We start from the raw sequence: 12,500 nt of genomic DNA, 5'->3' as shown, positions 1-12,500 counted from the left end.
ATATATATATATATATATATACATATATATACATATATATACATATATATACATTTATATATACATATATACATACACACACATACATACACACACAGAGAATAATACATATATAAATCATTTATCTATATGTATGTATAAATATGCATGTATATACACAAATACACATAAATACATGCATAACATATGCATATATACACACACACAACACGAGAATGTAAACAAACACTCATGTATACAGACATACGATCACATGCATAGAAACATACATACATATGTACTCGATGTGCATATGTTAGCCTATCAGTCTGGCTCATTCATACTCGCCTCATCGCTTTATCTTGAAGCCAATCACTCAACTGGGAGACAATCAGTAGTTCTAAGTCTTTGCAAAGTATGATGACCTACTCTATCATAAAGCCATACTAGACTACTAAAAGATGCTTGGAAAGCAACAAAAGCAATAATAAAAAATAAAACCAGAAGAAAAGGAAAATAATGGAAAAAAGAAAAGAAAAAAGAAACAAAGGGGACACCTCATCACCCTAAGCGGCCTCGTATAGGAAAACTTGTTGCGAACACATTCGTTACACTCACTCAAATAGTTTCTCGGCAATACTGGGTTACAATGTGGCTCTGCATGGCTGAATGGACCCACCCTTTCAAACACCACCACAATCCGTCGGTGACACCCTTGATTTATGCTGTCCTTTACAAAGGGAAGATGTTTTTGCTCATGTTAATGTTGATCTTTTTTGTTTGTTTGTTTTTGGGTGGAAATATACTTCTGCAATACATACTCTTGAATTTGCGAATTGCCTCCTGCTTGACAAATACCCTCTGTCTTATATTGTCAATCATGTACATTCTTTTCCCCTCAACTCACCAGCATCTTGGGAATTATTATTAAAACTTTAAAAATTTTCTTATCATCAGTTATATTTCATTTTCCATATATCAGGAGTAATTTCAACTCAGGTGTTGATCTGACTCAATAATCTTTTCCACTGGACTAACCTCAACGCCAATTAAATGTTCTCTCTCTATCCTCAGGAGCCGCGAATGGAATGCACTTGAATTGATCAAAAATAGTATCAACAGCATGTAGTACAATTTTAAAAACACGAATCTGACATTTGTATCTTAGTGATAAAAAGGGTTCAACAACAGGCAAGTAAAACTGACAACTGACTCCGATTCCTTCTGGGAAGCAACATGCTAGGGGACAACCTGGCTCTGTAACTCTGATATTGTGCGCTGCAGCTTAAAACCTTTAGAGCCATCCGGACCTTTGGGCTGTCGGAGGACAGTCATGCGTGGCTTGCTTGTGTCACAGTTCAGATTCTTCAGCCGACTGATCAGGCGGTCAGGCCTCTGCGATGGGGCGGTCTTTGACCTATAAACAAGGAAAAGGTTTAATGTTTGATAGTTTATTACATGACACAACACATCAAATAAAAAGATTATAGTATCTTAAAAAAAATTCTTTACAGCAACAACAAAGTCCATTCCGCACTTACATAATTCGCGAGATGCTGCAAGCAGATGACTTGCCCGTCTTCTGGTTGGTGATGATGACAAACTCCACCTCATCCCCAGGACTGAGTATGGTTCCGTCTTTCACTTCTGACTGGTGGAAGAACAGCTTCTTCCCCTCCTCGGTCTCATGGTTCAGGAAACCATATTGTCCTGCAAAAATAAATGAAGACAAGAATATAGCTGAACCAATTACTTGTAAGCAGGATACAGAATTAAAGCCTTCTCTGAGCTTATAGAAAAATAAATATGTCAAAGTAACTTACCCTTGACAGCATCAACAGTCGCAATGAGCTTCTTGCGAATGGCCCTGATGCTGACAGCTCTCCTTGACTCATCCAGCTGGAAGGTCACCTGGTCTCCGGGCTGAAGTAACTCACGCTTGTTGACAACACCTGTTATCCCGAACTCATACTGCTCTAAGCCCTCATCTGCAACAGGTAGTTGTTCAAGATCAACATTATTTTGTCATAAACTCTACTACCTAGTGCAAAAATATCTTAATATACAATGTACAACACTTTAGCAGTGACTGAATATGTGCTTGTTGGTGTGTACATAATAAATATTTACAATTCATCAGATACCAGGATTAATTTATTGAAAAGGAAAGTTTTAAAACAACCAAATAAAAATAAAAATTTCAGAACTATACCTTCATTGCCTACACACACAAGGCCCGAGTATTCTTCTTGGTCTGGGTTGATGGATCGCATTGATCGAAGAACAGTTCCTTCAAATATGTCACCCAGAATCTATAAAAAAAAAAATTGACATATAAATTAAGACATGATTCTCCTTTTGCCCACATTTATATTAATGAATGCAATCTTACTTTAAATTCTCTCCACAGCACAACAGTCTTGTTTTTTTTATCTATACATAAAGTCTTAGAAATACACTCCACTCACCTTTGGCATCTGCAGAGTTCCCTTGGCAAGTGTTCGCACATTTTCCGCAGACACTTTGCCCCCAGGTCCAGTGCGGGATGACAAGGTATATTCCACTTCTTGCCCAAGCTCAAGGTTGTTAGCATCACCTTCAACATTGCTGAAAAAGGAGATTATAATCATATAGAGACTGAGAAATGCTTGTTCATTTTCTTTCTGAACAATTCACTATCCCAAAACTTTTATGTAAAAGCAATCAAACAATACCTGTTATATATAGCACTGGTGGTCTGAATTGATTTTCATCCTCCTCATCATCATCACCATATCATCAAATATTACTATCATTATTATTATCATTATCATTATTATTATTATCATTATTAAACCACAAATACCACAGGATATAAGGGATGCCAAGGCCTATCTTCTTCCAGTCATTTGATCATAAAATGATAACTAATTGATTCTTTGGGCATCTCATAGAACATAAAATGGCACTTCTCATATATCATTTCAACCAATCTCCATAGGGGTGGCATGAGCCCTCAATTCCCCAAGCAAAATTAGCTACTGCATCGGAGCGCAAGCCCCAATACAGCGTCACACTGGCGGGACACCCGTCAATTTTTTTTTTCGGGTGTCTCATCTATGGGACACCCGTAGTTAATAGGTTAACTAGTAATTTTACTTTTGAAAAATCCTCCACCAAGATGCCCTTCAAACTGCAATTCCCTATACAACAGAAACCACCATTTTTAAATCAAAACATATTTGCCAACAGTGGATGGTACCGACCACCAAAGCGAAGTAAATCCTACATATAATGATTATCATCAATAGCTTTCCACTGTGGGTCAGGGTGACCAAGAATAGGATGCTGAGCATAGAAATTGCATCCTCCCTGGCGGCGGCACACATCCAGCGATGGCCGATGGACACTTCATTTTACACTCATTTATCAATGGGAATATTGCAAGAGCACCCTTATAAATGCCAAAGGATTTTTTAACATTAGCACTTTGTACTTGTAACACAAACAGACCCAGTTTTAAGCTACAGCATATCACCAGGGAGTCTGGACAGAAAGCATATTTCATGTGTAAATGTACATAAACTTCCATTTTTTAAAAACAATCTTGCAAAATATATCATAAATCATTGATTTTCCTTTTTTTGATATTGTTATAAAAGTTTTCTTTGGACATCCACAAGCTCATACCTATTCCCTATGTCCTTATCAAATGCCTTATGCAAGACTGCAACAAAGATAAAGTCCATACAGGTGTACCTGGCACTAATTACCTGCATGCGTATTTACCTGTTGGCACTTATGCCCTTGCTCCTCCCAAGAAATAACCCAAGGTGGGCTCTAACAGTCATTTGGTAGTTTCCTCATTTGTGTACGGATATCCTAGGCTAGCTACCTCCACCCTCTACCCTTCCTCCACCAAGGATGGTCCCCTAACATCAGATTCTTTTTATATCCTAATTAATTTTCAATTTCTATTATTCCTTCTACGGAACAAATGCACAGAAAGTTCTATCATTCTTGTCAAGATTCACAGATATCCTCTATTTATACAAGTACCTGAAGTGGAAGAAGATCTCCTTGTCGTGAGATATGGTCTCAATAAAACCAAAGGTGTCCTTGAGAGCTGCTACGAAGCCCTGGTGTAGTGTGGCAGAGGGACGAGGGCCAGGGGTGTTGCTCTTGCCATTAATGCTAGTACTGCTGTTGCTGGTGACATTCCCATTACTTGGTGTGCTGCAAAGTGTGGTAGTCATTGTTGAAAAAAACATATATGATTACATAAAAATTTAAAACTTCAATAATAATTTGTCTTTTCGAATATAATGGTATAAACCTAGTTAACAATTGTTTCATACACAAAATATACTCTTCAAATATTATATCTTAATTTTCTAATTCATATGTCCAAAAACTATATGATCTATAATTCTATAATAAACTGCATTTATTTTATTCAAAACACTGCATTTAATACTATTCTCTTACCTTCTTGTTGGAAGAAAAGGAAAAATGTAATAAAACAAGATGTATATATTCTTAATCCATTGATGCTGGGAGACATCTACAGTGCATACATGCCTTTTCCTATTTTTTCAACACAGATCGATCCAAAAGTAGTTAGCCACCAACAAACCAATTACCAGGGCTAAATAACAACCTCACCTCACTCCATCTCTTGTATTTTCAGGATTTTTAACTTCCATTACTACTATTATTGTTTTAATGATGTTAATATAGCAGTGACGATATCATCATGATAATAGTAAGAGTTCATAAAAAAAGTAATGGAGGAAACACATGTGGTTTCGTGGCCTAGTAGTTAACCTTCAACACTTTAGGCTGTGCATGCATAATTCTTATGGAAGTAAGGCTAAAAAAAAACAAAAAACTTTACTCTATTTCTGAGGGACAATCTCCGTAGTGCCTGCGGTAGAGCCTGCCATAAAAGTGAGCAACTGTTTACATGGCTCATCTGTTCATGGCATGTATACTTGCCACTTAGCATTTGAGCCTAGTCTGTCATGACATGATTAGAGACCATCTATTATGTATGGATTGGTGACTAAGCTTATAAAGCCATCAACGTGTAAAAATGCGTTAATAAAACAAAACCATACTGGATAGGGCATATTTCAGTCATCAATGGGTTAAGTAAATATTACACTTATTCATGTATTCACTGCCACATAGTTCATGGAAACTAACTGCAATGTCATATTTGTGCTAATGATGAAATATTGAAAAGAAAAAAACGAAAAAGGACAAAGACGAGGAAGAAAAACAAACGATATCATCTATGGAAGGAAATAAACACTATCACTCAATCTCATGTTTACCTTGGGGCATTGGTCTGGCTAGAGCGCAAAGACAATCCAGTGGTGGCAGCAGAAGTGAGGTTATTGGCCGTTGGGCGGACAGATGCTTGGCCTCGCACCAGTCGAATCCCCATTGCCACAAGCTCCTTGGTTCGCTTTACCTGATATATGCTGAATTCCACCTGCCATCAGAGATGAAAAAAGATTTAGTAAATCAAGACTTCAAATGCGATGATAAACAATTACATTATATATCTCACTTGATCCATTACATCTTGAGAAATATTACTAACAACGGTTGAAACTCCGTACCTTATCTCCACTTTGCAAAGGTTTATCACAGTTATTAGCATAGTAGTTTATAGTCTGCTTCACTCCGTCTAAAGTGTATGAGATGACTCCAGGTTCCTGCATTTTTTCAGTGGTTAACATCTGGCTGTTCTTGTGGGGGCTCCTAGGGCTACCTGGAGCTTCCACTGTAACCTAAGGAAGAGAGAATCATGTTACTATATCCGTGATCTTTTATTTGTATATACATATAACAAGGGATCTGATGCCTGAATAGCAAAGAAAACCTAAACCTAATTAAATCAATAAATTTTGGCAAGTAATCATTTCTCAAATAACAGTATATACCTCATCAATCATGTACACTTACTTGTCCTTGGAGTCCTTCTTTCACCAACACCTCAAACTTAACAGTGCCCTTCTTCAGACTCTGGATGCGAATGGCACTTTGGCGATTCGGTGACTGATTTGTTGTATCCTGAAGGACAGCACATTTATTTTCTTTATTCTTTACCTATGTGGCTTTTATATTTACAATACTTCTCTTCAAATTAATTTACCTTTCTCATCTTCCAATTTCAAAATTAAAAACAAGATCCAAATCCAGTCGCATACCTGAGCTACAGTAAATTCCACTTCATCATTGATAGCGATCTCATGCTCTGGGTCTAAGAGTTCGTTGTAATGGAAAAACATGCGAGCATCCCGATCAGCACACTTGATGAAGCCGAAGCCTTCTTTCAGAGCGACGATCACTCCCTGTTCACGCTTTTCGCCAGACACCTTGAAGCTGCGGGATAAAAATGGGATTACTTTTACCTTCCCCTCCCTTTCCCTGCTCATAAAAAATAATGAAGTCTGATCTCTGTTTCCTATCTGCACCAATCACAAGCTCCTTATTTCCCATTTTTTACCTTTCATCAAGCAGAGAGATATTTGTGGCCTTCTGCAGGTGATCTCTCCTATCTGTTGCAATGTTGAACTGGACCCAGTCTCCATGGCGCAAGGTGAAGTCACCCTTCTGGTCACGCTCTCCAAATTTCACCTCCACCTACAAAATACAAAGTCAATGAGTGAGGGAAAAAAATATATATACATATATATACAGACAAAAACGCTAGCTAACAGCATTTTGAGAAAAGCAAAATCCAATGTTTACACCACAACCGAAGAAGGGATTAGTACAACCAATGCTGAGCAACATACTTCTGAGCGGTCTTTTCCCCTATAACGGATGCGTCCGTCCAGGGGGTCCTTCTGGTAGAGGCGGGAGTTCTTCTCAATGGGCTTGAGTACTTGACCTTTGATCATCTCCTGGTTGATGTCTTCAAACACAACAGTACCCGGGTTCAGCTTCACCATGTTGGCTGCAACTTCTTTGCCCTTTGAGGAGAAAACAGTATATTAAGAAAAAGCTTCTGTTTCTGTAGTGTTCATAATAAATCAGAAATGAAGGTGCCATTTTCAATTTTATAAAGCCCTTCCTCCTGTTATTTAGATTTCAACAAACTGTCTAAATAAACCCACTAGAATAAGGTATATCCCATTTCATAAAATACCAGTTAAGCAAGAGCTCAACCTAAACCACACTCTCCACTTACATTACGAGTCTGAATGTAGAATTCAACATCATCCCCGAGTTTGAGGCCTCCAGTGATGCCTTTGGCCTCCGAAAAGTGGAAGAAGATCTCATCCACCACATCTGCTCTCTCGATGAACCCGTACGAGTCCTTGATGCCACTAACAACTCCTTGGTACTTCACAGGCTGAGCTGGATTCTCTAGGCGTACATGCCTCGCCGCTAAGTTGCCTGTCCTGCTTCAAGTTGCAATGGTTAATTCGGCTTGTAACTAATTCTCATCAAATTTTTTTGTTTATATATGTCATGTGTATGTAAACTGGATAAGGACAAATATCTTTCATGAAGTATAACATTTATAATCAAACAACAACAGGTAAAGGTAATGCAAAAGGAATGTGAGCACCAAAGAAAATCACTGGCACACTGTGCAAAAGCACAAAGGAGTTTGTAGTTCATACAACTACTTGACTCCTCTATAAATTATATTCCTATATAAAAATTATAAAAGTATGTAAGGGTCAGACATATTGGCCTTCAGAGTACAAATCTCATTAATAGAAGAAGTTATAATGTACAATGTAATAATGTTAATTTTCCACTTAAAACTTTTGAGGAACCCAAGATTCAAGAGGCCAAACACTTTAACATGACACCTTTGGCATTTTGGTGCATTTACAGTAAAGTCAGGATCTACAAGAGGTGAAGAAATAACATAAGGAATTGGTCATTCACTTCAACTGGCAATGTGAATTCTATTCTTGTTCTGTAAAAAAATGTTTTATTCTTTATTAAGAAGTCTTTATAACTTACCCTTCAAACATTGCCAGGATACATTATTGCATTGAATGTCTAAATATACTAAGATAGTTTTAGTAAAGTAATATTAGTCAACAGCAAAGCAATTACCTAAAATGACAAAGAAAAAACAAAATACAATAAAGGATACAAAAGTAAAAAAAAGAAAGAAAGAAAATAAAAAAAAGAAGAAAAAAGAAAATAAGATGTGCTCATCGCTGAGGTATAAACTCACCTTTGATTGGTAGCGATCTGGAAACTGACTTTGTCTCCAGGCTTAAGAGTCACATAGCCCTCCACGTCCTCCTTGCCATAGGGGAGGAAGAAGCACTCACCCCTATTCTCATAGGTGATTCGGCCCTGGTGCTCACCACCTGACTCACTACGCAGTTCAGTTGTCACGATACCAATCACCCTCTCCTCACTCAAAACCTGTAAACAATCAACCTTAGCTCAGATGATAGTTAAGGGGGACAAGAAAGCAAAGAAGACGAGTGGGAGGCATGAAAAAGAGAAGATTTTTATGAATAAAACATGTTTTAAACCATGTGTCTATACAAACAGACAAAAAGCTAAATCAGTGACTCCAAAGAGACATCTATACAAGCGCATAAAAATACTTATACACAGTCTTACCACTTCCGGGGATATCTTGGTAACTGCCGAGGCAATAGGTTTACCAGTGCGACGATCAAAGGTCACTTCAAACTCAACAGGATCACCAATACGTAGGTGCTCAGTATTACCATCAAACTGTGAGAAGTGGAAAAAGAGTCTTGCCTGTCTCTCACAGCACTGTATGAAGCCATAGGTTTGCTGAAAATAGAGAGTGGAAAGGCATTAAAAACATAGGGTAAGAAAAGAAAAGAAAAAAAAAATATATATATATGGTCAATTGATATAGAATCACTTGGACTTGAGACTTATAATCAAGATGATAATTAGCTATTAACAACTAGTATTAGACTAATAAATTCCAATACAATAAAAGACAAGTTCACTCTTGAGGAAAGATGCTGTAACATCCATCAAAACTCCTTTGATACACTTTCCAGAAGTCCCTTACAACCCTATTCAAACAAACAGTAGAGACTAACCAGAAGCTTCTCGATAATTCCAGTTTCCCTCACGCTCTGGCTGTTGTTGCTGGAGAGGCCATTGGTGTGGGAGTAAGAATTAGTTGTCTCGGGGCCGTTGGACTCAGAAGGGAAGCCATTGGCGTTAAGGGTGAAGGTGCCGATCTTGAAGTCTGCCACTGGAGGGGTGTACTGGGAGCTGGAGTTGGAGCTGTAATAGTTGGACGAAGAGGTGGAGAGTTGCGGCGATCGCGGGGGACCCTGAGACGATGTCTGTGGCTGCTGTGAGTGCTGTTGCGAGTGGTGGCTGGTCTGGTGGTTGGACTGGGAGGACTGCTGGTTGCTCTGGTTGTTCATGTGGGACGAGAACATGTTGTGGTGGGAGCTGGAGGAGCTGAAGGTAGGGGAGGGCGGGGGGATGCTACTGTGGGAATTGCGGGACTGGTGGTGACCAGAGCCGGGAGACTCGTAGAAGCCGTTGTATCGATTGTGGTGGTGCAGGGTTCCCCCATTGTAGTCCAGTACTGCTGGTTCTGAGATTGGCGGCTGGAATAAAGTCCACTGAGGATCCATGGTTGGCTGGCGTTGGTACTACTTGATCGCTTGGGAGTTCTTAGTTTCGCTTAAAATTCTCTTCTTCTTTTTTCACACTTGTTATATATAGGAACAATGTTTACAGTGTTAACACAAGAAACATATGAGACACTTAGACCTTTGTCAACAAATATTAGAGTTTTATAATTTCAATAAAAGTACAGAGCAAGAATAAATATTTGAGACTTTCCAGTTTCTTCAGAAGATAATTTTGTGTCTCAAAACAAATTTAAACATTCACTAGACAGGAAAAAAAGAAAAGAAAAGAAAAGAAAGGAAAAAATAAAAGGAAAAAAATTCTAATTCGCCCAAAATCCAAAGGACACAAGGGCTAAACGATACATCTAATACACTGAGGCTTTGGTCAACAAAGATTCTACTTAACACAGATTCTTGCGACGAGACTGGATTACAGAATGCTCGGTTATTAAAAAGACGAGGGGAGGAGGGAAAAGGGGGGGCGGCTTTTGGAAATGCACGTCTTTTTTTTATTTTTGTTATTTTTGTTTTTATTTTTTGTTTGTTTTGTTTTTTTTATATTTGTTTGTTTGTGCCAGGATGTGTGAGAAGACTTTGACGAGGCTTGGCGGTGATAAAAACTGGCTTGTAGTGGGGTAAAATTGGTCCTCAGATGTCACTCAGTTTCTTGTGCCGTGCTTTGGTGTGCCGGTAACGACCTGCCAGCCTCTTTTCACAATTGACGTAGGAGTTGCAGTAGTTTCTGTCTACCCTAGTGAACGCTAGGACTTGTAGGCTGTTGTGCTTGTATGGACTGGCTTGAAAAGGTTGCTTGTAGAGTGCTACATCTATGCAGACTTGACTTGTTAATGGTAACTTGTGGTCTAATCTAATCAGGCTTGGCTGCTGTTTCGTGGATGGTATTCTTCAAGTCTTCAGGTGTTCAGACTTTACTGAAAATAAAGAAAAGAAAAAAATTAACAGCTACGACAATGACAGTCATCAGAACAATGGCCAAAGCAACAGGTTTTACAATACAAAACATAACGACTGTTACAAAAAGAACAGCCAATCTGTTAATCACCCACAGACTCAAACAAGAACCATTCCAAATATCGCACAATGTTTTCAACCGTAAAGAACACTAAACGCAATGCATTCATTCCATCTCTCCAAAAATCAAAAGGATAGAGCCCCAAGAAAAGTCAAGTAAAGAAAATACCCGCACACCTAGATGGAACGGGAAACAGGAAAGAGAGACCGAGTCAACAATCTACTTCTTAACCTAGTATTCAAACCCACTGGTTTGTCTTCGGCCTCTAAATACAACCCTCTTGCAGCCTCACGATTCCCAAATAACCGAGGGACTTTCCTTAGACAACCAACCGCTATCGTATGGAGAAGATAAAAATGGGTAATTTCAGAAAGAAATTAAGATTCTGATCACATCACTAGTCTTTGCAACTTCAAGATGTATGGGCTCTTTGGCAAAATAAGCTGAAATCCTATCATAGCAGTAGCAGCAGCAGTATCTAGTGGTAGTAATATCAATAATAGTAGTAGTCCTACAAGTACTACTCTAATACTACTTTTAGTAATATCAATACTAGTAATAAATGACACTAGCATATAGTACTAATGGTAGTAGTACTTGTTTTACATGTAGCAATACTAGTATTAGTATAGTAGTACTAGTAATACTAGTACTACTAATAGCAATACTACTACTACTACTACTACTAGTAGCAGTATTAGTGCTAAAAATTAGTAGTGGTGGTGGTGGTGGTGGTGGTGGTGGTGGCAGTAGTGGTGGTGGTGGTGGTGGTAGTGGTGGTGGTGGTAGTAGTGGTGGTGGTAGTAGTGGTGGTGGTGGTGGTGGTAGTAGTAGTAGTAGTAGTAGTAGTAGTTGTAGTAGTAGTAGTAGTAGTAGTAGTAATAATAATAATACCAATAATAATAATATAGTAGTAGTGGTAGTAGTAGTAAGATAGTAATAGTAGTAGCAGTAAGATAGTAGTAGTAGAAGCAGTAAGATAGTAGTAGTAGTAGTAATATAGTATTAGTAATATAGTAGTAGTAATATAGTATTAGTAATATAGTAGTAGTAGTAATATAGTAGTAGTAGTAGTAGTAATATAGTTGTAGTAGTAGTAATATAGTCGTAGTAGTAGTAATAGAGTCGTAGTAGTAGTAATATAGTCGAAGTAGTAGTAATATAGTCATAGTAGTAGTAATATAGTCGTAGTCATAGTAGTAGCAGTAAATCTATTCTAAAATTTTGAGAATGAGTGGAACTGCAAGGCAGTTTATCACACGTGTCTACACGAGCTGCGACAGACACTTGCCTCTGCTGCAGCCTTCACAAGTCCATATTACTGCCACCTGTACCCTTGCCTAAATATGCAGTTATTTTTCTTTGTAATCTGAATTTTGGTTAGAGCTATTTCAAGTATATATAGATTATCTTCGGTGATTCCAGAATGTTTTTCAAGAAAAAGAAACATTAATATACATTTACGACACTCCCCCCTTCGTAAGTACAAGATATTAAAAACGTCCCTCTTCTCTTTCCACTCCCCCACTCTTGGAAGGAGCTAAAAGCCTATAGCTAATAAGACGGGTATTACTAATCTTGGCAACCTGCAAAAAGAATCTTTAAAGTCCCCTAAGTGATTATCCTTTGGCATCATTGACCTTAAATTGTCTTGGTCAATTTTGGTGCTTTCTGGGATAGTCCCCGAAGTGAACAGAACAATGACAATAATTATAAGAACCAAAAAAGAACAAAAATAAATTATAATGAATGAAGCAACAAGAACTATAGTACTAGCAGCGTTATCTGTAACAGCATGAATAGTAACAGAGCTAGCCCACAACCTGAATCTGGAATATCAATACTGCCGCATAATTACAGGAGGAAACAACACAAAA

General features: G+C 38.1%; 1 protein-coding gene across 2 annotated transcripts in view; it reads right to left on the bottom strand.

Annotated features, from left to right (window-relative positions):
• Positions 1-921: 921 nt before the first annotated feature.
• The window catches only part of Unr (cold shock domain-containing Unr), a 23,815-nt gene continuing 12,236 nt past the window's right edge, over positions 922-12,500 (bottom strand). The window contains exons 2-17 of one of the 2 annotated variants that reach the window (XM_027372704.2): positions 9,039-10,522; positions 8,578-8,757; positions 8,177-8,373; positions 7,166-7,382; positions 6,771-6,947; positions 6,479-6,615; positions 6,180-6,354; positions 5,935-6,042; positions 5,589-5,759; positions 5,298-5,458; positions 4,018-4,194; positions 2,448-2,586; positions 2,192-2,291; positions 1,803-1,967; positions 1,521-1,689; positions 922-1,396 (exon numbers count right to left, since the gene is read on the bottom strand). In XM_027372704.2, coding sequence (XP_027228505.1) covers positions 1,219-1,396; positions 1,521-1,689; positions 1,803-1,967; positions 2,192-2,291; positions 2,448-2,586; positions 4,018-4,194; positions 5,298-5,458; positions 5,589-5,759; positions 5,935-6,042; positions 6,180-6,354; positions 6,479-6,615; positions 6,771-6,947; positions 7,166-7,382; positions 8,177-8,373; positions 8,578-8,757; positions 9,039-9,590 — 3,003 coding nt within the window. In that variant the 5' untranslated portion in view covers positions 9,591-10,522 and the 3' untranslated portion in view covers positions 922-1,218. The remainder of the gene's footprint in view (positions 1,397-1,520; positions 1,690-1,802; positions 1,968-2,191; positions 2,292-2,447; positions 2,587-4,017; positions 4,195-5,297; positions 5,459-5,588; positions 5,760-5,934; positions 6,043-6,179; positions 6,355-6,478; positions 6,616-6,770; positions 6,948-7,165; positions 7,383-8,176; positions 8,374-8,577; positions 8,758-9,038; positions 10,523-12,500) is intronic. The other variant, XM_027372705.2, reaches the window with a different exon arrangement.

This window comes from Penaeus vannamei, chromosome 11 (assembly GCF_042767895.1).
Source record: "Penaeus vannamei isolate JL-2024 chromosome 11, ASM4276789v1, whole genome shotgun sequence".
NCBI classification, from domain to species: domain Eukaryota; kingdom Metazoa; phylum Arthropoda; class Malacostraca; order Decapoda; family Penaeidae; genus Penaeus; species Penaeus vannamei.
Note: the sequence above shows the minus strand (reverse complement) of the source record. Positions and strands in the feature narration are given on the sequence as shown.